Here is a 27,657-nt window from a genome sequence, read left to right on the forward strand (position 1 = left end):
CGACTTTTTAAAAAATTTAAATGGACTTTTAGAGAAGGGAGAGAAACGTTAATTGAAACGTTAATTGGTTACCTCACGCATGTGCCTGGATTGAGGATCAAACCACCTTTTGGTGTACAGGATGATAACTCCAACCAACTGAGTCACAGAGGTGAGGGCTGGATCCAGATAATTGGTGGGACTGCCCTGAGCATCATAGGATGATGAACAGCATCCCTGACCTCTACCCACTTAATGTCAGTAGCGCTCCATCCCCATTACCACAACCAAGAGTGAATGCAGAAGTTGCCAAATGGCCCCTGGGTGAGGGAGAACAACCCCTCTCCCCAGAATGAGGAACACTGATTTGTGAACTGGTGTCAAAACATTGCCCAAAAAAGGTTAAGACATTTCATACACAGGAAATTTAAAGGCTGAGCTGTAAGCCGATTGAAAAATTCATCCTGAGTCCCTGGGTGGTTTGGCTGGGACGTTTGCTGTCTGCAGTACAAAGGAATACACTACTGTTAAATGTTTTGAGTGTGAACTCAGGAATTCAAACTAATGTTCATTAGTCAACACTGAAAAATAAGTTTCAAGCAGTATTTGGTACCGTATCTTGTCCATGGAGCTCATTTCAGAGGATTGCTTCTCTCGTGACCACTCTTGAAGTTCATTAACTCTTAATTATTAAATTCAGTGATATGCCAACAATTCCCTTTTACTGTATTCTCAATACCAGGATTTCTAGTTGAAGGCATCCTTAAATAATCAGTTTTCCTATTTTGACAGAATTGCTTTGGCATTTAGTGACCAGTGGTGGTGAATTCTTACCTCAAATAAAGCAAAACTAGTTGCTGTATAAAAAAAGCAAGATATTTAATCTTTTACATTTTTAATATAATTTTAAAATCCTGGATCCCAAGAGGTCTTAGCTAGAACTTCCTTATCTTCATAGCAAACAATTTCATCTCCCACTTTTAATTCTATCTTTTCTTCATCCAAACTGAGACCACAGTCCATTCCAGTTTTGATGACTGAAACATCATCTTTATGGTGTTTCAGTGAAGTTAAAGAGCCTTTGAAAAAAAAAAGACAAAAAACTTAAGGTTCATATATTCAACAAATAAGCACTTCCCTAAGTGCTATGTAGTCTGTCTGGTGTTAAAAGGAAAATTATACTGAATTGTTATAAAATTATAATCCTGTCATGTTAATAGGACTAAATACCAAGGAAATCAAAGAAAAATGAAGTAAACAAGATTTGATTTGTAGTGAAAGATACTAAATCTCCCATTTTAAAGACAGGGTAACGCTGCAGAGGATGGGATAGTACTCAGGACTTTAATGAGATAAACCAGGCAAAATGTCAAAAGATGGAAGTAAGCAAGTATAATGTAGCGTGGAGGAGACGTGACTGAAAAGGTAGTTTTTTAGTTTAGAAAGTCAGACTAACACTCTTGGAGGAATCCTCAGAACTAGTAAGGGAGGGAACCCAGCAACTGGAGACCAGTTACAAGGAAGAAGCAGCAGCAAAAATGAGGATTATAGGATAGATTGAAAAACACGGATTTAAGATAGTTACAGAGAATTGTCAGGTTTTGGTGACTGGATATAATAATATAGAAACAATTTGATGTTGCTTACCCTTCCAAACAACATGTCCGTTACGGATTAACTTAAATTTTTTTGGTTTTTCTAACTGTCCCTTTTGGACTCTGCAGCCAGCCACAGGAATTTTTTTCTTCCCTTCTGTTATGGAGAAGATAGCTAGTACAGAAGCCTCACCTTTAGGAAGAAGAGAACATTTAATACAGAAAACATCTGAAAAAGATGTGAAAAATAAACAATTTCTGACATTTTGCAAGGTAAGAAAGGTGTGAGAAAAAGCCTGGTGGTTGTGGCTCGGGTTGAGCATCAACCCATGCACCAAGAGGTCACTGGTTCGATTCCCCGTCAGGGCACATGCTCAGGTTGTGGGCCAAATCCCCAGTGGGGGGCATGCAGGAGGCGGCCAACTGATGTTCTCTCTCATCAATGTCTCTATCTCTCTCTCCTCCCTTCCTATCTCACTAAAATCAATAAAGAACATACATAAATAAATAAAGGTGTGAGAAAAATACAAAATCATGCATAGAAGTCCTAGTTTTCTTTGACTCCACAAACTTTATTGTCCTGATCAGTATTAGAAATAAAAAAAAACAAATCTTGCCCAGCTGGTGTGGCTCAGTGGATTGAGCATCATCCCATGAACTAAGGTCCTGGTTGGTATTCCAGGTCAGGACATATGCTGGGGTTGCAGGCTTGATCCCCAGTAGGGAGTGTGCAGGAGGCAGCCAATCAATGTGTCTCCCACATTGATGTTTCTCTCTCTCCCTTCCCCTCTCTAAAAAAATCAATAAAAACATATTTAAAAAACAAAACAAACAGCACTGGCCAGTTTTGCTCAATGGTTAGAGCGTTGGTCCACGGACCAGAGTGTCCTGGGTTCGGTTCCTGCTAAGGGCACGTACCTCAGTTGCAGTCTGTCCCCAGCCCTGATTGGGGTCTTGTGGGTGGCAACCCCTCGATGTGTCTCTCTCACATCGATGTTTCTCTCTCTCTTCCTCTCTCCCTCCTGCTCTATCTGAAGATAAATGTAAGAATGTCCTCAAGTGAGGATAAAAAACAAACAAACCTCCCCCCCCCAGAAAGTTCTTGGATGTTCTTGGCAGAGAAAAATCACAGAATACAAGTGCTTACTAAAAGAGTGAACAAAAGTAAAATGGAACTCACTTTTCTGGCTGAGTAAAATGCATTAGAAGATGATCACTGTTGATAAGACTATTTAGTACAATTCCTGTCTGCTCCATGAAAATGTAGTTTTCAACTGATTTATTTTTAATCTCACCATTGGTCATTTATATCCACTTAAGAGTACTAATTCTGTGATTCAGCTTAACTTTTTCACTAACTGAAAATTAAAACAAAATCCATTAATGACATGGTACCATATACTATACCATGTGAATTTTTGGAGTTAGTGTTTTTTGACTGGTGCTTGCTTACTGCTAGAAACCCTCAAGACTCAGTTTTACAAACTGCTCTTAGCACAAGAACATACAAACCTCTGTATGATCATGTTAAGCAGGTCAGAGAACCTAAAATAAATCTGTACTGTAGACCAAAAATGTAAATATTGAATCTCATTGAGTAAATATCAGCCAAATTCAAATTAAAGCACATTTTACAAAGTTACTGGCCTCTACACTTCAAAAATACCATGGTCAAAAAGACTGAAAAAAATAAATGTAATTCGCCCTGGCCGGTTTGGCTCAGTGGTTGGAGCGTCAGCCTGCAGACCAGAGAGTCCTGGGTTTGGTTCCCACTACGGGCACGTACCAAAAAATTAATTAAAAAAATAAATGTAATCCATAATCCTAGACTGAGGAGAAAATATATACCTATAAAGTATTTATTGGGACAATGGACAAAATGTGAATATGAACTTTGGTTTAGATAATAGTACTAATGTTAAATTTCCTGAGTTTGATATTTGTTCTCTGATTTTTTTTTTTTTATCCTCACCTGAGGATATTTTTCCATTTTTTGTACAGATAGAGTGGGAGGGAGAGAGAGGAAGGGAGAGAGAGAGAGAAACATCGACGTGAAGGGACACATCGAGTGGCTGCCACCCGCACGACCAACCAGGGCCGGGGACAAACTGCAACCAAAGTACGTGCCCTTAGCGGGAACCGAACCCGGGTCTCTCCGGACCGCAGGCCGACGCTTTAACCGCTGAGCCAAACTGGCCAGGGCTGTTCTCTGATTTTATAAGAGAACATCCTTGTGCTTAAGAAATGCAAGTATTTAGTGGCAAACAGACACCATCTCAACTGACACAGAAAAAAAAATTATGTGTGTATGTGAGTAATAAAGCAAATGGGACAAAATGTAAATAATTGGTGAATTGGGTAAAGGGTATATTGGACAGAATTCTCTATACTTATAATTTTTCTGGATATTTAAAACATCAAAACTTTAAAAAATTTAAAAATCTGTATATGGGGAGAAAAAAGAACACATAAAATGATTCAGTCATCATAAATTTAGCCTTTAACCTGTTAACCAGGCAGGACGTATAAATACGTTAAACGTTGCATACAGTAAAAAGGGAATTCCCCGGTTAACAGGTTAATCTGGCCAAGAGATATGCTAGAAAGAATATTTTTAAATATTTACATTTAAATATTAATTTAAATATCAGAAATGCAGTCTATAAAGTAGCACAAATATTTTCTTCTCATGGTAGCTTTCTCCACCAGCTCCAGGATAAAACAAATGGCTCCTTCGTGACACATTAATAATCTTTTTTTTTTTTTGTTCAGATAGAGTGGGAGGGAGAGAGAGGAAGAGAGAGAGAGAGAAACATCGACGTGAAAGGACACATCAAGTGGCTGCCACCCGCACGACCAACCAGGGCCGGGGACAAACTGCAACCGAGGTACGCGCCTTTAGCGGGAACCGAACCCAGGTCTCTCTGGACCACAGGCCACGCTCTAACCGCTGAGCCAAACCGGCCAGGGCCACATTAATAATCTTTATGCCTCCCACCCCGGTCTAATTAATTGTTCATGTCTAAACTCGAGGGCAAGATCTTATTGCTGTACTGGCCTTGTATCTTCAGGGCCTAAGTATTGCAGAGGGCAAGTGTTTATAATACATAAAAAGTTACATTGAATTCTTATCTGTAGCAGTCATTTTTCCTAGAACACAGGATATGTATTGGAACAATGAATGCATTTCAACAGTAAAATACATTTCCCCTAAACTTTGCTTTTAAGTGTCATTTACAGCATTTAAGATACGAATGTTTAAATGTAATGGTCCATAAATACTCACCTACTGTGTGCTCTTCCACAGTGCAGGGCAATCTGCTGCTCAGTTCCCCCTGCAAATCTTCAACAAGACGGTAAATGATGTTGTGAAGTTTAATTTTAACTCCTTTCTTTGCAGCTGACTGCTGGATAGCACTGCTTGCATTCACATTGAAGCCGTATATGACCCCTGGCAATCAGAAATGCAGTCAATAAAGTAGCACAAATATTGCACTAAACAGTTTATCTTTCTAACAGAAACTCAAATATAAATTTTTTAATTTTCTTCTACATAAATTAAAAGCAAGTTGGGGAGATGAGAAATTCTTTAATTTCTTCTCATGAAAACTAGTAAATTTTCAAATTGGTAAAAGGATTTTATAAATCCCATTGTGGCTTGATTAATAAGGAAAATTTCTTTATGGTTTTAAAAATCCATCCTTTCATTTAAGAAACATTGTGGGTTTTTTTTCCTCACCCATGGACATTTTTGCATAGAGCAAGAGGGAGATAGAGAGGGACACATCGACTGGCTGCCACCCACATGACCCCAACAGGGGCAGGCACAAACTGCAACCGAGGTATGTGCCCTTAGCAGGAACTGAACCCGGGTCTCTCTGGACCACAGGCTGATGCTCTAACTGCTGAGCCAAACTGACCAGGGCTAAGAAGCATTGTTTTAAGTGCTCATAATGTGTGAGGCAGCATGCTAAACAAAACTTTTCTTTTTATACCAGGAATATAAGGGGAAAAATTACTAATAAAATTAGTATGACATTATTTTAATAACAATTCTATTATTATAATCTTCTTGTCTACAACTTTTGTGGTTTACTCTTAGGTATTCAGCTGCTTAAAAATACTTAATTGGTAAAGTTCAAGAGTTATTTAAGAAATGAAAGAAGTTCTTCCCTGGCTGGTTTGGCTCAGCGGTTAGAGTGTCAGCCTGCAGTCCAGAGAGACCCAGGTTCAGTTCCCGATAAGGGCGTGTACCTCGGTTGCAGTTTGTCCCTGGCCCTGGTTGGGTCGTGCAGGTGGCAACCACTTGATGTGTTCCTTTCATGTCAATGATTCTCCCTCTCTCTCTCCCTCCCACTCTATTAAACAAAAAATTAAAAGATGAAGGAAAATACTTGAATAGGCTGATTATAGTGTTTGGGGCATTCCTTAGTCTAAATGAAAGATACAGAACCAATCTTGAATTGAGTGGTGAACCAGAAGGAGCAAGGAGAGGGGACAATAACGGTACTTCCAAAAAAAAAAATCAAGAAACACTACTGGGGCTTGAAATAGTTCCCCAAGGTTGCAGTACAAGTGGAACTAGGGCTGAAATATTGCACATCCCATCGCCCTCAATGTGTAGCGAGGACTCAACTGCAAGAGGAAGGGTGATGCTGATGGGGCAAATGGCAGGTGTGACTAGTCAAGCAACAAAAGACAAAAGCAAATGTTTCAGTGTGTTCTAGGGAATACAGTTAAACAGGAAATGAAATCCTTACCATGAAATGCTTCAGCAAGGTTAACATCATTTTCACTAATGTCACCGACACCAAAATGTACTAATTCGAGTTCACACTCATGTGAAGCATCGTAGGTATCCATAATGTTTAAAATGGCCTCAACGGAACCATCAACATCACCTAAATGCAGCAACAGTTTAAAATTATTGGTGTTAAGAGTTATATTAACAGACACAAAAATGATGATAATCTATTAAAAACCATAATAGGAATGGCACATTTACCACTAAATCCACTTGTATTTAGGTTTAGCATTATAAATATTTACTTAATTTAATAAATTATAATGAACAAAATGTGGTACATTTACAACAAAATCAGCAAAAAAAATGTTTACTAAGAAGAGGTAAAAAGGGTGCAAGAGGTCAAACTTCCAGTTACAAAATAAATAAGTCATGGGGATGTAATATATAGCATGGTGACCATAATTAATAATACTGTACTGCATATTTGAAAGTTGCTGAAAGTAAATCTTTTTTTCCCCCTTTATTGATTTTAGAAAGGGAGAGATAGAAACATCAACAAGAGAGAACATCAATTGGCCCCCTCCTGCATGCCCCCCACTGGGGATTTGACCCCAACCTGGACATGTGCCCTGACCAGGAGTCGAACCAGCACCTCTTGGTGCATGGTCAACACTCAACCACTGAGCCACACCAGCCAGGCAAGAGAGTAGATCTTAAAAGTTCTCATTGTGTCCTGGCCAGTGTGTCTTAGTTGGTTGATCTGAGTCTCATGCATGGAAAGGTCACTGGTTGGACTCTGGTCAGGGCACATACGTAGATTGTGGGTTTGATCTCTGGTTGGGGTGCGTATGGGAAGCAACTGATCAATGTTTCTCTCCCACATCGATGTTTTTCTTTCTCTCTGTCTCCCTCCCTCCCTCTCCTTCTCTCTCTAAAATCAATAAAAACATTTTTTAAAAGTTCTCATCGTAAGAAAAACAATTTGTAAATATGCATGGTGATGGATGTTAACTAGACTTACTGCAATGCACATTTCACAATATATACAAATACTGAATCATTTTTGTACATTTGAAACTAATATAACATATCAATTATACATCAATAAAAATAAAAGTCTCTCCCAAAATACTGAGATACTTTTGGCTTAAATTTAATGGTTCAAATTAATTTTGAGAATGAAGAAATACAGATATTATAAAAATGAGTTAAGTAAAATCTTTTAAAAGTCACCTTTAATAACTAGAGGGAGCATATTTGAATCTCTTTCGGCTTTCTCTTTTGGCTTTAAGAACTTTTGTTCTTTTTTTTCTTGGTACTTTATATATGATCTCTCCTTCCAGTGCAAAGTGCCATACTTCTCACGGGCTTTCCGATGTGCTTCTTGGTGTTCCTTTCGTTTTTCTTCTAAAACTGTTAGATCTTCTTTATTTTTCTCCTGTTCCTGCTCATACTTCCTCCAGTCAACAACTTCACGTGCCCTTGGCTTTACAGGAAAGAAAACAAAACAGGCATTATTTAACAATAAGCTTTGTTTTTCCTCCACTATGACATTAGTTAAACTCATATGAAACCACAAATTTTGTAAATTTCAAGAAATGTATATAACTTTAATTTGGAGGCTTTCTATAGAATTAAAATTATTTAATAATAAATTCTATCTCAAATTTTAAAAAATTCTATAGCCAAATTCTAAAAAGGTAACATTGGCCCCTCACAGCTCCTTATAGTCTAGAATTATTAACATTAGTTAATAATAAGTTAACATTAACATGCTCATTTGGTATAACATTGTAGATTGATACTTAAAATCATTATGTCATATCTAATATATAGGAAATAAGCTTGATATACCTCAGATTCTACTTCAAGAATTTCATCTCCTGCAGAAGGGAGGTCTCTCCAGCCTATAATTCCCACTGGCATGCTGGGATAGGCCTCATTAATTGTTTTTCCATTTTCATCAAACATTGAGCGTACTTTTGCCCAACTCTTTCCAGCAACCAGAATCGAGCCTTTTCTTAAAGTTCCTCTTTGAATTATTGCCGTAGTAACAGGACTAAAATAAAAATAAAGGTATTTATTCTTAATGACACAATCAGAATATAATACTTTCTTAAACAGAACAAAGATTTTTTTTTCATTTTCTTTTTTTTTTATTTTTTTAAATCCTCACCACAGGATATTTTTCCATTGATCTACAAATAGAGTGTGAGGGAGAGAGAAACAGAGAGAGAGAGAGAAACATCGCTGTGAGAGAGACACATCAACTCCCACAGGACCCCGACCAGGGCCAAGACCAAACTGCAACAGAGGCACGTGTTCCTGACTAGAATTGAACCCACGATTCTTTGGTCCAAGGGCTGACACTCTAACCGCTGAGCACTGACCCATGCACCAAGAGGTTGCCGGTTCCATTCCTGGTCAGGGCACATACCCAGGATGTGGACCTAGTCTCCAATTGGAGGCATGCATGAGGTGGCCAATCGATGTTCTCTCTCATCAATGTTTCCATCTCTGTCTCCCTCTCCATCCCTCTCTCTCTAAAAATCGATAAAAAAAAATGTAAAAAATTTAAGAAAAAAATGTGTTTATTGATTTTACAGGGAGAGGGAGAGAGAGAAACATCAATGTGAGAGAGGAATATCAATCAGCCGCCTCCTGCATGCCCCATACTGGGGATTGAGCCAGCAACCTGGGCATGTGCCCTGACCAGGAATCGAACCAGTGACCTTTAAGTGCATGGATGACACTCAACCAACTGAGCCACACCGGTCAGGGTGAGCAAAAATATCTTATGAGACTTAAAAATGTGTAATATGGCCCTGGCCGGTTTGGATCAGCAGTTAGGGCGTCAGGCCGCGGACTGGAGAGTCCTCCCCGCTAGGGGCACATACCTTGGTTGCAGTTTGTCCCCAGCCCCGGGGCCGTGTGGGTGGCAGCCTGTCTATGTGTCTCTCTCACGTTGATGTTTCTCTCTTTCTTCCTCCCTCTCTCCCTCCCACTCTATCTGAAGATGAATACAAAAATGTCCTCGAGTGAGGATAAAAAAAAAATATATATATATATATATATATATAATATGTACACATAGTGTTAATTGTACCATTTCTCAATTTCTCAAGCAGTTTTTCACATTATAAAAACACTTCTTCACAATTGTTAAAAAGTGGAGGCAAAGCAAATGTCCATCAATGGAAGAATGGATAAAGTAAATGCGGTACATACATACAATGGAATATTATGCAACCTTAAAAAAAAAATGGAAATCCTGCCCTGGCTGGTTTGGCTCAGTGGTTGGAGCATCGGCCTGCGGACCAGAGAGTCCCGGGTTCGGTTCCTGCTAGAGGTACATACCAAAAAAAAAAAGGAAATCCTGTCACATGCTACAACATGAATGAACCTCAAGGTCATTTATGCTAAGTAAAATAAGCCAGTCAAAAAGAACAAATACCATATGATTCCACTCATGAAGTATCTAAAGTGTCAAAATCACAGAAACAGACAATGGAAAGGTAGCTGCCAAGACCTAGGGGAGTGGGAGAGAGAATTAGTATAGTTTTGCAAGATGAAAAAATTCTAGATTCTATTGCACAACAATGTGAATATACTTAATATTACTGAACTGTACTCTTAAAAATGGTTAATATGGTAAATTTAATGTTACATATCTTTACCACAATAATAAAAAAAAACATTTCTCATAAAGTTATGGTAGTGGAGGGTGCAGATAGTTGAGTGTTCTGACAGAATCCTAATCCCCTGTCTTTGTTAAGCAGTGAGAAAACTTCTTTTGCCGATAGGAAGGAAAATTAAAGATGAAAATACCATTCCAGAGTCCTTCCTATATGTTATATTAATGGGTAAGGACCTAAAGAATTTAGAAGCCCTAAAATGCAACAACTGCTGTTTCATTCCGATTTACGTTAGTCTATCAGGCTTCACCAGTTCAGTTACATCAGTATGTGTGTGTAAGGGGGGGGGGGGACTAACAAATCAGATACTTAAGTCACCTAAATATGACTAATAGATGTATACAGATAGTTGTTATGGTCTACTAATAACTGCATTTTTGTGTTCTCTGTGCTAGAGCAATAAAATTCTTTTCTTTCTTTTTTTTTTTTTTTATCCTCACCCGAGGACATTTTTTCCATTTTTTGTTCAGATAGAGTGGGAGGGACAGAGAGAAAGAGAATCATCGAGTGGTTGCCACTCACACGACCCAACCAGGGCCGCGGACAAACTGCAACCGAGGTACATGCCCTTAGTGGGAACTGAACCCGGGTCTCTCAGGACCGCAGGCCAACGCTCTAACCGCTGAACCAAACCAGCCAGGGCTCTTTTCTTTTTTTATTAATACTCACCGGAGGATATTTTTCCACTGATTTTTAGACAGAGTGGAAGGGAGTTGTAGGAGAGAATCAGAGAGAAAGAAACATTGATGTGAGAGAGACACATTGACTGGTTGCCTCCCACACAACCCCGACAGGGGCCAGGGATGGAACCTGCAATCCAGGTATGTGCTCTTGACTGGGAATCGAATCCACAACCCTTTGGTCCTTAGGCTGATGCTCTAACCTCTGAGCCAACCCAGCCAGGGCAGTAGAATACTTTTCTTTTCTTTTTTTTTTTTTATCCTCACCCGAGGACATTTTTCCATTTTTTGTTCAGATAGAGCGGGAGGGAGAGAGAGAGAGAGAGAAACATCGATGTGAAGGGACACATCGAGTGGCTGCCACCCGCACGACCAACCAGGGCCGGGGACAAACTGCAACAGAGATACATGCCCTTAGCGGGAACCGAACCCGGGTCTCTCTGTACCGCAGCCCGACGCTCCAACCGCTGAGCCAAACCGGCCAGGGCAGTAGAATACTTTTCAAAAAATGCTTTGAAAATATTGTTTATGGACTAGGCATAACACGCAATAAAAGTAACACATTATTATATGATCAATTCACAAAAACAATGAAACAAAATTATTAAAAAGCAAGCATTTTAACAGTCTTACCCTCTTCCTTTGTCTGTGAAAGATTCTATTACTGTTCCTTCCACTGGGCCAGTGGGGTCTGCTTTCAATTCTAGTATTTCTGCAAGAGTAATTGTTGCCTCTGCCAAAGCCATTAGATTATCCCCCTTTAACAACAAAAAAAGTTAATATACATTATTATCTGTAAATGTAAATATACAAGGGTCAGAAAGTCAAATAATACTTGTATTTTTCTCTTTAAGCATTAAAAGCATAATTATGCAATTGAAAGGAAGGGAGGGAGGGATAAGCAAGAAAACCTGATCCAGGGACAGATCTTGCAAGGAACAGTGATGCTTCTTAATACCCTTTCATAAACACAGGATTCATTCATTCTCTCTCTCTCCTCCATCTGTCTCTATAATTGCGTTTTCTTCCTCTTTCTTGAAAATGGCACTTCACACTGAAGTTCTATCTAATGTCACAAGCTTTCACTTCTATTTTTTTCATTTGAGCCATTTTAAGTACCCAGCTGTACAAACTTAAAAAAAATCACTTCACCTCCCTGGATCTCTTTTCCTCAAATAAAGGACTGGATTACATGATTCTTTCACCTTTCATGATCTATGTTTACTATGCTTTTTAGAACTTCAAGATCACAAGCAGCTGATTAACTGGTCATGGAATTAGAACTAATGAACACCTTTTATCATTCTCCATGTCAGCTAAGAGATTGCTTCCAGTTGTTACAGAGTATTAAACAACAGAGACAAATGTAAACAACATCCTTTGCTTACCCATTTACTTATTCCTGGTATATATTCCAACTTACAAAATGCTGCTCTGAAAAACAATGCTGGGGCTGTTTCTTTGCATAATGTAGAGCTCTGTATCTGCCTTGGAAAAGGAGGCCTCATCTTACTTCCCAGCCCCTCTTCCCCAGCTCCCTCCATTCCCCAGGAATCATCTCTGCCAACTCCCCAGATTTGCCTAAGCAGCATTATATCTATCTACTCCTCTGATGGTACTTGGGCAGAAAAGGTAGCCATGTCTTTGAATGTTTTAAACCTGCCATCTGGCTTTCAGAGTGCAATAGCAATCGAGGTATAGTGGAATGAAAACAAAGTAAGGTGACGTTTTATGAGTTCAGAGAAAAAGAGGCATGGTTTTACTATTAAAGGGATATAATTTCTAAGCATTTTGGAGGTAACAAATTTAGGAAAAGTAAAGATAAAATTAGACAATTGAAAGAAGGTGACCAAATACAGTACCATCCCTCAGTAATGATCAGAAAAAAAAAAAAGTCTGTATTTTGAGTAAACTATGGAATACGATAAGATGGACAAAATGGAAACTGTAACTCAGCAGCAACCTGCACAGGATAAGAGAATTGGCAAATGCTGTCACAAAGAGGAACTAAATTTCCTTGGTGTTTTTCAATGAGAAAAGAGTAACTGGTAATTGAAAAGAAAATAGAATTCATCATAACTAACATTATAAAACTTATAGCAATTTAATTCATAGAAACACTGAGTCAAGCACTTACAAACTGAACCCAAATGTTTGCTCTTTGTATTAGTGAAATTTTTGTTTAAATCTTTCTTTTTTTTTTATCCTCACCCGAGGACATTTTTCCAATCTTTGTACAGATAGAGTGGGAGGGAGAGAGAGAGAGAGAGAAACATCGACGTGAAAGGGACACATCGAGTGGCTGCCACCCGCACGACCAACCAGGGCTGGGGACAAACTGCAACCGAAGTACGTGCCCTTAGCGGGAACCGAACCCGGGTCTCTCCGGACCGCAGGCCGACGCTCTAACCGCTGAGCCAAACCGGCCAGGGCTGTTTAAATCTTTCTTAAATGCCCTAAGACCTTTATAGGTTTTCACTATGAAAACAAGCACTTTTTATTAACAACTGGATTTCATTTCTGCTTGAAACAGTCTTTAGCCTACTAATACTCTATCACCACATCATTCACCATTTATTCTCCTCATCCTAAGTATCTCATAGTAAGAAAAACATTAGGTTCAGACCCCATTACCCATTGATCAGCTATGTAACCATGGATTGGTGACTGATCTTTCTGAACCTAATTTCTGTTGTTTCTTTTTTGTTTCTTTTTGTTAATCCTCACCTGAGAATATTTTTCCATAGATTTTTTTTTTTTTTAGATAGAGTGAAAGGGAAGGAGGTAAGGAGGGTGGGAAGGAGAGAGAAACACTGATGTGAGAGAGACGCATTGATTGGTTGACTCCTACACAACCCTGACCAGGGCCAGAGATCGAACCTGCAACCCAGCTACATGCCCTTGACTGGGAATTGAACCCCTGATCCTTTGGTGCATGCTCTAATCGCTGAGCCAAACCGGCCAGGGCTCTGAGCCTAATTTCTGATCAGCCACACCAGGAAGATACCAGCTTTGCCAAGGACCCACAGAGTTCTTAAACAATGACGGAAAGGAGGTACGTCAGGTGTTCTTCCATCCCATGCCGTTACCGTAAGTGCAGAGACATGCACGGCTTGCACATCGCCTCCGTAATCCTCACACACCACGTCGTAAGCTAGCAGTTCTTTCTTCACTTTTTCAGGATCCGCCTCAGCTTTGTCACATTTGTTTATGGCAAGGACAATAGGCACTGAAAGGGACAAAGTTAAGAAGAGTGGAAATGACACCTTCCATTCCAGGTATTCACAAGGAAGACACCAACCTGTTCTCGCTTTCTCTTTACTCAGTGGATGTACTTATCTAACAAAAGACCCTTTAGACCTATTCTACTCTGCTTTCTACAGATAAAGGATTCCAATTGTAAGATGTCAAACCTGTAATTATAAGCAGATTCTGAATTAAGAACAGACACCTAAGGTGATTTAAAACAAAACAAAACACAAAGGTTGGGTAGAGAAAGTTTTATCTTCAAACCTGAAAGCAAGATCAGCAATTATACTAGAGATAATCTCCAGGAAAAAAAAATCAAGATAAATTTTAAATTCAATTACAGCACCACTAGATGATTTGCCTCTTCTTTCCAGGAGCTATTGACCCATTGTTAGAACCTAACATTTTACCCTGGGGTGAAATTAGGAATCATTGTTGTAAACTTTCCTTTAGGGTTTACAGCAACTCTTTATTTAGCTTGGTGACTGATACACAGTAGATTCTCAATAAATGTTTACTTAATATATAAACCAAATAATCTTATAATCTACTTGTCATTATTTTTTTTGTAGGTTTTTTTTTTTTTTTTTTTGGTACATGCCCCTAGCGGGAACTGAACCCAGGACTCTCTGGTCCACAGGCGGATGCTCCAACTGCTGAGCCAAACCAGTCAGGGCTCTACTTGTCATTATTAAACATACTCTCTCATCAGAGAAATCTCACAAAATTCTAGGAGATAATTCTCTGGGTTTTACCAATTGCGATTTTCTCAGGTACCAAAGGAACAAAAAAGCTATGCAATCCACAACCTACTACTATAAAAAAGTACATTCCATATGGATGAGATGAAATTTAACAGAGACCAAGAGAACAGGTATAAAAAGCATGATGTAAAGAATTTATCATATACCTTTTTTAAAATATGTTTTTATTGATTTTTTACAGAGAGAGGAAGGGAGAGAGAGAGACAATAACATCGATGTGAGAAACAGTGATCAGCTGCCCCCTGTATGCCCCTCACTGGAGATTGAGCCCAAAACCCGGGCACGTGCCCTGATCAGGAATTGAACTGAGACCTCGTAGTCCATGGGACAACACTCAGTCCACTGAGCCACACAGGCTGGGTATTAACCAGCTGGTCTGATATAGGATTCCTGGCAAATTGATCAGTCTCTTCTTTTTGTTATATTCCCTAAAACCACTAAGAACTTAGTCCAGTTCTGGCCAGTTTGGCTCTTTGGCCCTCGGACCAAAGAGTCACAGGTTTGATTCCTAGTCAAGGGCACATACCTCGGTTACAGGTTCAATTCCTGGCCCTAGTTGGGGTCATGTGGGAGGTAACCAAGTGATGTGTCTCTCTCACATTGATGTTTCCCTCTCTCTCCCTTTTCCTCCCTCCCACTCTATCTAAAAAAGAAAAAAAGTCAATGGAAAAATATCCTTGGGTGAAGATTTTTTAAAAAGAACATAGTCCATTCCACAAAGGCAATTTTGAGAAATTAAAAAGGAGAGTAACACTGAAAGCTAGAAGCCAGATGCCAAATGCAGACATATTGCAAATTAACTGTAATGAAGGGAGTTCCTGCCATTCTCTAGGCCTTAGCTTTTATGTTGTGAGATGAAAGAATCTGACTATCTTAGTGATTCTCAACCTTTTTTGTTTTCTTACCAACAAACCTAGGGAAGTATGATGCATTCTATCGGGGACATTTCGCAAGACAACAGCATTTTCTCAGTAAGTATAGGTCCTATGAGAATAAACATGAATGTGCAGAGTATGTGTTACAATTTTAAATGGAGAAATAAGGGAGAAAACAGCCAAATAACTTTCCGAAGTTTCAATTGTATACCTTTAACCAAATGAGAAATTATTTAAAGTGTATGAGAGGAAAGTTTAGAAAAGAAGTTGAGTTGATAAATGAACAAGGAATAACAGAATTGAAATATCACCACTTTGCAACTTGTAATGAATTTAGGGGTTTGTTATAATCTTCTTACTTTTATATCTACTTAAAATTTCCATGATAAAAAGTTATCTGAGACTGTTCCAGTCTCAACTATGCCAAATAAACAGTAGAGAAAGGACTACACTTGTGATCAAAGTCCCAAATTGAGTCCAGCTACACTCTTCTTAGTAGTTATATCTGTGGGAAAATAAGTCACCTGTCTTTGAGCCTTATCCGTAAAAAAAAAGATATAACAATCCTGAGATTGCCATGAAGATTAAACAAGCTACATGTGCACTGCCCAGAACAGTGGCTCGGTAAGTCAGCCACAGCCACACAGTACCTTGAGCATCTTTGGCATGCTGAATAGATTCTACTGTTTGTTTCATCACTCCATCATCTGCAGCTACAACCAATATGACAATGTCAGTGACCTGAGCACCTCTGGCTCTCATTGCTGAGAAAGCAGCATGTCCTGGAGTATCAAGGAAGGTTATCTTTTCCCCAGAAGGCAGAGAGACTGTGGAAACAGAAATCCAAGAACACTAAGGACTCAAATATGTATCTCCTTAATATAAAGGAATATATGTGACATTATCAGACATAATGAATTGTTTAAAATAATTTTATTCCTTCCATTAATCTTAATCAGAACAATATAGATCATCATTTCACAACAAAAAGTGATATCATAACAGTGAGACCTGGAGGGTTTTCTTTGCATGTAATAATTTCAAACTAAAACTCTTCATATTTCTAGAATATAACTACTTCCATAACTGTACCAACTTTTATCTGTTCTAGAGAGAAAATACATGGATAGTTACATAGGCAGACACCCTTGCATAAGCAAACATCAGCTGCTCAACTGCCTTAAGCAACAAAGACACTTTTGTATACAATTACTAGCTCAGGAGTTGAGTCCAAAAGCCTTGGGTTTAAATCCTTGCCACTTACTAGCTGTGTACCTTGACCAAGGCACTAAACTTAAACAAGTCTCAGCCTCCTTACCTTTAAGTAGGTATATTAATACCTACCTAGATGTTGTTTTGAAGATAAAAAAGGTAAAGGATATAAGTTGCTCAGCATAGTGCTAGCACATGCTAGGTACTCAGTAAATGGTAGCTATTTAATTATTATCACAACCTAGCATTGAAGACTTTAAGCTCATTAAACCAAACTAAGAATGGGCTAGAATAAAAAGGTAATATAATTTTCTTCTTATAGAATGTACAAAATAGCCCTGGCCGGTTTGGCTCAGCGGTTAGAGCGTCGACCTGCGGTCCGGAGAGACCCGGGTTCGGTTCCCGCTAAGGGCACGTACTTCGGTTGCAGTTTGTCCCCGGCCCTGGTTGGTCGTGCGGGTGGCAGCCACTCGATGTGTCCCTTCACGTCGATGTTTCTCCCTCTCTCTCCCTTCCTCTCTCTCCCTCCCACTCTATAAAAAAAAAAAAAAAATAGAATGTACAAAATAACCTTTATTAACCACCTGCTCTACATTTCATCAAACTGATGGCTTTAACCTTTAACCTTTCCTTTTACTTTGAATTATATATTTCATACTGTGACACCAGGCTTTAGAAAAGAATGTATGGAGTTCCCAAGCACACTGTAAGTAATTTGTGTTCATACCAAGAAAGGCACCAATGTGCTGAGTGATGCCTCCAGCTTCCATTGCTGCCACTTGAGTTTTTCGCAGTTTGTCAAGTAACGTCGTTTTCCCATGATCAACATGGCCCATTATAGTAACAACTGGCGACCTTGGGGTTAATAAAGCTGGATCTGCCGGGGGCCTACAGTTAACAGCAAAGGAGTTTCATTTCTTAAACATCACAACAGTTTACAGCCAGTGAATTGATTTGCAGTTATCTCTGTGAACTACCATTAACAATAAAATCCAACATTCAGCTTCGATTAGATATAAGTATTTTCCTCTTCTATACATACAGCATACAGTGACAAAATACATGACTACCCACCTACAGCTGGCATCTTTATAACAATGAGCAGAACTGAATAAAATTTTTTAAAATTCGGAATCAATATACATACTTGGAAAACTAGGAAAAATAACCCTTAGATTTTTACAATAACCTGAATATACTGATGCTTTAAGCACTTCAAAGAAAAGTTTAATATTATTTTAATTGCAAAAGAAATTTTAAGGCAACTCTTTCCATTAAAAAGTGTTAATATCCATGGCTGGTTTGGCTGAGCAGTTAGAGCATCAGCCCTCGGACCAAAGGGTCATGAGTTTAATTCCCGGTCAAGGGAACATACCTGCGTTGCAGGTTTGATCCCTGGCCCTGGTCAGGATCATGCAGGAAGCAATCAATCAATGTTTCTTTCTCTCTCTCTCTCTCTCTCTCTCCCTTCCTCCCTGTCTTCCACTCTAAAAATCAATGGAAAAATATTCTCAAGTGAGAATTAACAACAACAAAAAATGTGAATAAAACTATATGGTCTCCCTCCCCCAATATATTTGGTTATGTTTTACCTTCTCACAGCATCTTTATTTTCTTTGACTTTGTCCTGTTTTAATTTGCTCCATTTTAACTTCATCCCTGCCTTCTTTATTACTTCTTTGATCCATACTTCATCTAAACACGAGTCTGCTTCTAGTGAATCTATGTCAATAGTAGTGTTCATTAAAGCTTCATATATATAATCTGGGTGGAATAAGATAAAACCTTTTAGGAGCACGAAATTAAATGTTCAGAAAGTGACTCTATTAATAAATGTACATATAAACAGTACACTCAATCAGAGAAATAACGATATAAGCTGTTTGTTCTCATGTTAACAAATCACAAAGAAGCTGAAAAGAAAATGATCTTTAAGAGAAGATGCACTGCCTGGCCGGTGTGGCTCATTGGATTGAGAGTCTTCCCAGACTAGGAGGTCCTGGTTTGATTCCCAGACAAGGCACATGCCTGCATTTTGGGCTGGTCCCTAGTAGGCGGTGTGCAGGAGGCAGTTGATCAATGTTTCTCTTTCACATCAATGTTTTTATCTCTCCCTTCCCCTCTCTCTAAAAAAAAAATTTTAAAAACTTTTTTTTTTTTTTCAAAGAAAACAGATCTCTGTCCTTAAAAAAAGAAAGATATCATGCCCTGGCTGGTGTAGCTCAGGTGATTGGACATCATCCTGTGTACCAAGAGGTTGTGTATTCGATTCCCGGTCAGGATGAATGCCTGGGTTGCAGACAGTTTGGAATGTGCAGGAGGCAGCTGATCGATGTATCGATCTCACATTGCTGTTTCTCTCTCTCTTTCCCTTCCTCTCTCTAAAAATCAATAAAAAAATCTAAAAAAAATACTGTTAAAAAATGATGCATTTATATAAATTAGAATTTCTGTATATTCATAAATATGTGGAATATTTATGTGCCTTATGAACTATCTGAACCATCAATAAAACATTAAATTGTAGGACGTTATATTTAGTTTTCAGTAGTTTATAATAGTCTAGTTCTTTTTTTTTCCCCTTTATTGATTTGAGAGAGAGGTAGTGAGAGGGAGAGATAGAAACATTGATGAGAGAGAATATCGATTGGCCGCCTTCTGCATGCCCCCCACTGGGGATCAGGCCCACAACCTGGGCATGTGTCCTGACCTGGACATGTGACCAGAAATCAAACTGGCGACCTCTTGGTGCATGGGTTGACGCTCAACCACTGAGCCACACCAATTGGATCAATTTGTACTTCCTAATTCCTTCATCTTTTTCACCCATTCCCCCAACCCCCACCCATCTGGCAAGCAACAAAAAGTTCTCTGTATCTATGAGTCTGCTTCTGTTCTGCTTGCTCATTTTGTTTGTAAATTCAATTGTTTTGTTTTTTTTTTAACGCTCTCATTCATTGTTTATTAATTAGAAAGGCATGTCCTACTTTTCTGTATCCCAGGGACTAGAGCAGTTGGTGGAAAAAATGTCTTCTCCTTTTCCAGCTGTGACTTTGATGGGCCTGGCTACTATTAGGTAAGATACAGATTCCTCTCTGGCTCCATGGATGGCAAGTGCTGATCTTTTTAGAGATGCAGCTTAGCTGGTACTTCTAGGCTATGTTACTGAGACAAGCCGATACTTATTTGATGGCTGATAGGCTGTTGGTCTAAGCACCAGATATGGAGTTTTATATCTTGCTGGTGGAAAATAAATTGGTTCAACCTCTATGGATGTCAACTTGGCAATAACCATCATATAAATGCACATACCCTCTAGCCCCGAAATTCCTGTTTTAGAAATTTACCCTACATACATACATGAAATGAAAATATATGACTATTCATTGCAACATTATATAAACAAAAGATTGGAAATCCAAAGGTCCACCCATAGTGGACTGGCTAAAAACATGGAATAGTATGCAGCTCTAAAAAAGAATGAGTAGGCACTTTACTGATGTGGAATGACTTCTATGATGTACAGTTAATAAAAGTAACATGCAGATGCATTTGTACAGGAGGTTGCCATTTGTGCTTATAAAGAAAAACTAGATCTGTATTCTCTTGGCTATAAATAGAAAAATATCTGGAAAGGTACACAATTGCCATTTTATTGCTCATATTTTTGTTCTTCTTCTCCTTCAAGAAGACCCTTCAACATTTCATATAATACTGGTTTGGTGGTGATGAACTTCTTTAGCTTTTTCTTGTCTGGGAAACTCTTGATATGTCCATCAATTCTAAATGATAGCTTTGCAGGATAGAGTAATCTTGGTTATAGGTCCCTGCTTTTCATCACCTTGAATATATCTTGCCACTCCTTTCTGGCCTGCAAAGTTTCTTTTGAGAAATCAGCTGACAGTCTTATGGGAGCTCCTTTGTAGGTAACAAACTGCTTTTCTCTTGCTGCTTTTAAGATTCTATCTTTGTCTTTAATCTTTGGCATTTTGATGATAATGTGTCTTGATGTGGACCTCTTTGGGTTTATCTTGTTTGGGACTCTCTGTGCTTCTTGGACTTGTATGTCTGTTTCTTTCACTAAGTTAGGGAAATTTTCTGTCATTGAAATTATTGTTTCAAATAGGTTTTCAATTTCTTGTTCTCACTCTTCTCCTTCTGGAACCCCTATGATGTGAATGTTGGCACGCTTGAAGTGATCCCAGAGGCTCCTTACACTATCCTTTTTTTTGGATTCTTTCTTCTTTTTGCTGTTCTGATTGGGTGTTTTTGCTTCCTTCTATACCAAATCGATGGTTTACTTCTTGGCTTTATCTACTCTACTATTGATTCCCTGTAAATTATTCTTTATTTCAGTTAGTGCATCCTTCGTTGCTGACTGGTCCTTTTTTATGTTGTTGATATTCTCACAAAGTTTCTTGAAGGTCTCACTAAGTCCCTTGAATGTCTCACCAAGTTCCTTGAGCAACCTTATAACCTGTTTTCTGAACTCTGCATCTTATGAACTGATTATCTCCCATTTTATAAATCAGACTTTGTATATACTTGTTCTCATCTATCTGGGAAGCTGAAGCAGGTAACAGGGATCTAGTTCACTGGTAAAGAGGTTCATTCACACACTCCAGGAAACTGTGGCCAAGCACACTTAATCCTCCTAATGGACAGGAAAACCTTCCCCGGGATACTTAGTTCTTTGAAAACTTATAGTTAACATGTCACGCATATACAAATGTGTAAATATATACAGTCGATTCTTGTTATTCACAGTAGTTATGTTCTATAAACCTTCATGAATACTGAATTAGCAAATACTAAACCACTGCTCCACAGGGAAATATAGGGTAAGGGTCCGCTATTCTCTAGTCACAAAATTTTCATTAGCTGATCAACACATACCTTGTTTTAAGTGTTTCTGTTTAAAGATGCCTTATTTAATATACTATATTGTTGATTCATTAACCCTGAACTCAGGCCAACAGCACTGTAACTAAAGCCTATCTAACACATATATTTTCTCTGCTCAGCACATTACAGCCTTCCTGTGGTTAGTAGCACTAAACAGCATTTCAGCACTCTGCTTGGGGGCAATTTTATAAACTACACCTCAGTTTCTCAACCTACAAGTGGGGATAATAGCCATACCTACCTCTAGTGCACTGTGAGAATTACAGAGTTAATAAATATAAAGTATTGGCACACAGTAACAGTTCAATAAATATGAGTTATTACTAATTCTTTCTTTTTTCCAAGACTCTGCTTCACTTGTCACTTTATTGTGTTACAGTCATAAGCTATTTCTTGTTTACTAAATTTCAATGTCAGTTTACAATGAAAACTCAAATTTTGTTCCAACAACCCTATATTGGTAATAAATACATCAATCGTGCAATGAAGGAATAAAAAAATAACGATGCTATATATTTATAAATAAAAATAGTATTATTCAAAGTTGTAGTTAATGCTATAAATATTTTTCTTCTGGTACTATATTGTCAAGATTAGTGAAAAAATGAAATAATAAAATTATAGAAAAACAAAGGGAAAGTAAATGAACACAGATATGGTCCCTCAGTCCAAAAACATTCTTTGGACTTAATCTAATAACCTACATAATTTCTGAGAAAGGAAGGTTTGTTCAGATAAGAAAATCACTTCCACTTTTGGAGAACTATACTTGGCAAAGAGCCAGAAACAAATTATAGTTTGTGGTCTAAAGAGAAAAATATTATAATGATTTAGCAGCTTTCTAAACTGCTAGTCCAATTTTCATCCTTGAATGCCTTAGTCTCATTGCAGATAAGATACCAGGTATTCGCCCTGGCCGGTTTACTCAGTGGTTAGAGTGTTGGCCTGCGGACCAGATCGGCCCTGGCTGGGGTCGGGTAGGTGGCAATCACTCGATGTGTCTCTCTCGCGTCGATGTCTCTCTCTCTTTCTTCCCATTCTATCTGAAGATAAATGCAAAAATATCCTCGGGTGAGAATAAAAAAAAAAAAAGGTATTAGGTATTCCATGTTCCCATATTTTTCTTACAATATTATATGGCTTACCTATGTCCTTTTCCATTACTCTGGCCAGCTCCTCAACAGTGATTCCAATCCATACCTCCACCTCCTTTTTAGATTTTGTTGAAGATAACTGAGATTTCCGTGGCCTTTCTTCCTATTAAAAATTCAGAACACATGAAAAAGGAAAAAAAAAAAAACTTTTAGGTAATAATTTATATTTATTCTAGAATACCTACCACAATCACAGCTTCTGTTTTTACCAATTAACACTCCCATAAGCAGGTAAATCTCAGACTAAAATTAAAAATCCTGCATCCTTAATTCACTGTTATATACCGATTTCCAAATAATCAAATTCATCAGCATTACTGAACAACTAACTACAACTTCCCTTCTTCACAAAGATTTATTGCCTGGAGTGTAGCATTATGAAATAAAGATTTAAATGACAAAATACTCAAAATGGACTTCTACTCATGGCTCTAGGCAGTCTGACTGCAGACCAAATAATTCAGTAATGCTATAAATCCATAACTACCTTCTTTGTTACGAGAAGCCTATATTGAGAAAAAGCAGCCCCAAAGAGCACGTCTGTTTGCCAGGGCCTGGTGTACTGCTGAGCTGTCCACACTGGGTAAGCAGATGAAAACACATGCCTCCACTGTGCTAACGTTCTTCTCTGACCTAGGCTGTGCAGCTCTCTACAAACAGTGTGAAATCGTAGCAAGTTCTCCAACTTCAGCATCTTCTGGTTCATGTTTCTCCTAGGAAAAAGTTTTAAAGTAATATTTTAGTTAATATTTAAATCAAGTTAGCAAATATTAATTAACATACTAGAGTTACAATGAATAAAACTGGGTTTCTGCCCTGAAAGAGCTCACAGTCTAATGAGAATTGGGATTCCATACTAACTACTCTCTAGTAGTAACAATAAGTGTTACTATTGTTAATGTTTCTACTATGATAGAACTGAAATACAGTAACAAACTTATAAAAGGCTCTTTTTTCACTCTTGAAAAACATCAACTAACCAAATTACAGAGTGATTTTTCTAAAATACAACTTTAACTCATCAGTTCTCTGATAAACACTCACCAATTCCCCCCCCCCCCCATTAATCACCAGTTCAATGTACAACTTGAAAACATGCTATATAAGGATTCATTATCTGCCCTCTGCTAACCTCATTTCATCTCTTACACTCTTATAGTCCCCTCATTTCTACCTCCCAGGCTTTTGTTATTCTTACCCACCTGTAATCTCCAAAGGTTTGTCATCTATTTTTATTTTTTTTATTTATTGATATAAGAGAGAGAGGGAGGGAGAGACAGAGAGAAAGAAAAACATCGATTTGTTGTTCCACTTATTTATGTATTTGTTGGTTGCTTCTTGTATATGCCCTGGCCAGAGATCTAATCGGAAACCTTGGTGTACTAGAACAACGCTCTAACCAACTGAACTACCTGCTCAGGGCCTGTCATCTAATTTTGAACGTTTGCATAAACTCCCTCTACTTGAAATTATCTTTCAATACTCACTATTTTTCCCTCCTCTCTACCCAACCAACGATGCTTTAAAGAGGGAAGAAGGCACCCAATAAATATCTATTAAATAATGCCTTTTGAATATCATTCTTAGAATGAAAGAAGAGTTTATTGAGAGAACACTGCAACAGAACTCTAAATTCAATAGTATAGCTCTTGAGTCTTCTATTCCTTCTGCATCCAAAACTTCATTTCTACAGCTTTGCTTTTGAATTTTTGAGGGAAGTTGCAACTACAATAATGTAAGAAGTACATGTTTTCTCCTCAGCAAACATTTCGTGAGCATCAGCTTCCAGGCAGTGTGTTTGATGTTGTTAATTCAAAATTTAATAAGCCAGAGTCCCTTGCTTCAGAGTTCACTGTCTTTAACATGTTCCAATATAATGATTCTCAGGCCCTGGCCAGTTTGGCTCAGCGGTTAGAGCTGTGGCCCACGGACCAGAGAGTCCGTTTGGTACACTAAAGTCATGTACCTCGGTTGCAGTTCAGCCTCGCCCCAGTTGGGGTTGTGCAGGTGGCAATGAGTCCATGTGTCTCTCTCACATCGATGTTTCTCTCTCTCCCTCTCTCTCTCTTTTCCTTCCTCTCTCCCTCCCGCTCTATCTGAAGATAAAAAAACAAATGTAAAAATAATAATAATAGTAATAATAATAATAATAATAATGATTCTCAGGTACCTCAAGAATGGAACATTTAAAATATCTTATTTAGCCCTGGCTGGTTTGGCTCAGCAGTTAGAGCATCAGCCTGTGGTCCGGGGAGGCCCGGGTTCATTTCCCACTTAGGGCATGTACCTGGTTGCAGTTAGTCCCTGGCCCTGGTTGGGTCATGTGGGTGGCAACCACTCAATGTGTCCCTTTCACGTTGATGTTTCTCTCTCTCTCTTCCTCTCTCTCCCTCCAGCTCTATCTGAATAAAAAATGGAAAAATGTCGAGTGAGGCTAAAAAACAATTTTTTTAAATAAAATAAAATAAAATATCCTATTTAGCCCTGGCCGGTTTGGCTCACCGGTTGAAGCCTCGACCTGAGGACCAGAGAGTCCCGGATTTGGTTCCCACTAGGCATGTACCAAAAAAAAGAAAAAATCTTATTTAGGTAGAAGTCCCTGGAATAAGAGTGCTCAGGAAGCATGGGACTCCTTAGTAAAATAATAATGATAATAATAATGATAATAATAATTTTAATGAGTCTATAACCATTTGACAAGGACACACATTAATGGAGTAGGAAGAAAGGCTCAACATGTAGACTAACCAAAGTACAGATATGTAATTGAAGCCGGAATTAGAAAAACACATTGGGGGCAATAATCCAATTATAAAATTGGAAGTAACCTGACTTGCTACTAATTCCAAGCCCTTCACTTTACAGAAAGGGAAAATGTAGCACAGAGAGCTAAAAACAAACAAACAAAAAACTCCAATGTCATACCGCTAGTTAATGGCAGTGAGGACGAGAACCCAGGCTTTCTGACACCCAATTCGGTGTTCTCTGGTCGTTAGGTTATTCATGGAATCTGGAAAAGGATGCTGGGAATATGTGGTTGCACTGGTGGAAACGTCTGAATGTAACAGTTGGAAGCCTTGGAACTTCTCTGAAAGGTAAAAATAAGTCACTGCTGAAAAAAATTAGATCTGGGGTGGCTTCGCCTTGAACCCGAGGCCAGAAGCCTGGGGGAGACTGGGACTGGGGGGCTGCACCTGCGCGGCGCCTCTGGTTACACACCGCTTCGGTAAGAATCAAGTAGGGTCACGCTGGGAATGAGCGCATCACGGAAAAGCTTCCGAAAGCTCAGTTTATGATTTGTGCCACGGACACTTTAGGCCAAACAATGTGCACCACCCGGGACGACCCGGCGGAGGGACCCCACTCACTTAGCTCCTACATTAAGGCCCCGGGCGTCTGGCTTCTGAGACTGGGCGGAGATCACCTTCTGGACGGGGGAGAAGTGCCTGCCCGTCAGTCCGTCTCCGAAACGCTCCCCAGTGGGCTTCCGGTGCCACCGGAAGCGGTTCTTTCCGGAATTCCGAGGTCCGTTTCGCAGCAGTGGCTGCGGCCGCGAGGCCCCGGGCTGCTGCGGTCCTCCGGGTGGGCGCCCAGCGTGGGGAACGTGCTTCCATCCGCGGCCCCTTCCCGGGGCCAGCCGCTCTCGGCGATCGCTTCTGCAGGCCCCTTCCTTCCCTGCAAGCAAATTGCCCCTGCTGGGGCTGTGAGCGCCTCCGTGCCTCCCCTGGAGGGAAAGCTAAACTGGGACGTGTGGGAGAAACGATGGCTCTTACAAGACACTTAACAAGTAGGACAAACTACCGGGACCGTGGCGGTAGAACCGGCGAGGACTGGGCAAGGAGCTTTCTCGTTCACAAAGCCAGGGTGGCTCCAGTCCCGGCTCGCTCCCGGCCGCGTAGACCTGGGCACGTTCTGTGAACGCTGTCTCCGTTCTGCGACGGGGTAATGATAGCGCCCGTTTCATAGACCAGCCAAAAGGTTTGTGAGAGCACCGGTTCCTAATAAGAATTTGCTAATGTGATTATTACAGCCTCCTCCCCAGAGCATTTCCGCAGCTTGATTGGACGTCTTTTGGCCCCATCGCGTAACCACAACCAACACCGGTGTAAGCATTGTTTTGTCTTCCTCGTCCCCAAGGCTAACGATGTGGTTTGAGTTTCTTACTCAAAAGCATACTTACTGTTATTTCCCTTCCATAGTTTAATCTCCCTATATCCCTTCCTCTTTTTTGTTACTCCTCGCCTAAAGATACTTTTCTATTGATTTTTATTTTTATTTTTTCAATCTATTGATTTTTATAGAGTGTAAGGGGCGGGGGGATTGAGATTGGTTGCCTCCCACATGACCCCAAGGGGGGCGGGATGGAACCTGCAACCCAGCGCGTGCCCTTGACCAGGAATCTAACCCCGGACCTTTCAGTCCAGGGACCCACCTCTAACTGGGCCAGGGCTCCCTTCCTTATAATTATGTTTGTCTCCCCAGTGCCTACCACAAAGGTGTGCAATTAGTGTTGCTGAATGATTGAATGGAAATCTCTTTCCTGGAAATCTTTTTAATGAACCTAACACATACTCGAAAACAACTGAAGTTCATTTGAATTGCTGTCATTTTACCTACCATTCACAAATACCCACTAAAGCAATTTCTACAAGAAATTGTTCTTTGCTCCCTTAATTACCTTGCCAAACAGTTGCAAAATAAGCAGAAATTGGTAGAACTTCAAAGTAGTGGTCATTTCTTTCAAGCACTATATCAAAATATAGAAAAGACTGCCTTGGCCAGGGCCAGTGTGGTTCAGTTGG

The 27,657-nt window shown here is 39.3% G+C and overlaps 1 protein-coding gene across 4 annotated transcripts; it reads right to left on the reverse strand.

The window, feature by feature from the left end:
- Positions 1 to 865: 865 nt before the first annotated feature.
- MTIF2 (mitochondrial translational initiation factor 2) lies at positions 866 to 26,302 on the reverse strand. Of its 4 annotated transcripts, XM_036263446.1 has the most exons (15): positions 26,224 to 26,302; positions 25,781 to 25,943; positions 23,343 to 23,568; positions 22,847 to 22,958; positions 18,389 to 18,560; positions 17,524 to 17,684; positions 16,235 to 16,411; positions 13,786 to 13,925; positions 11,330 to 11,454; positions 8,176 to 8,380; positions 7,555 to 7,807; positions 6,335 to 6,475; positions 4,861 to 5,025; positions 1,627 to 1,767; positions 866 to 1,058 (listed from the first exon to the last, which is right to left on the reverse strand). In XM_036263446.1, the coding sequence occupies exons 3-15, from the start codon at positions 23,559 to 23,561 to the stop codon at positions 886 to 888; spliced, it is 2,184 nt and encodes a 727-aa protein (XP_036119339.1). In that variant the 5' UTR covers positions 23,562 to 23,568; positions 25,781 to 25,943; positions 26,224 to 26,302; the 3' UTR covers positions 866 to 885. The 4 variants fall into 4 exon arrangements, with proteins under 4 accessions (XP_036119339.1, XP_036119342.1, XP_036119343.1 ...); XM_036263448.1 differs by lacking the exons at positions 866 to 1,058; positions 1,627 to 1,767 and adding an exon at positions 2,760 to 2,932; XM_036263449.1 differs by lacking the exons at positions 25,781 to 25,943; positions 26,224 to 26,302 and having other exon boundaries at positions 886 to 1,058; positions 23,489 to 23,523.
- Between the last annotated feature and the right edge of the window lie 1,355 nt (positions 26,303 to 27,657).

This window comes from Molossus molossus, unplaced genomic scaffold (genome assembly GCF_014108415.1).
Source record: "Molossus molossus isolate mMolMol1 unplaced genomic scaffold, mMolMol1.p scaffold_m16_p_15, whole genome shotgun sequence".
Taxonomy (NCBI): Eukaryota; Metazoa; Chordata; class Mammalia; order Chiroptera; family Molossidae; genus Molossus; species Molossus molossus.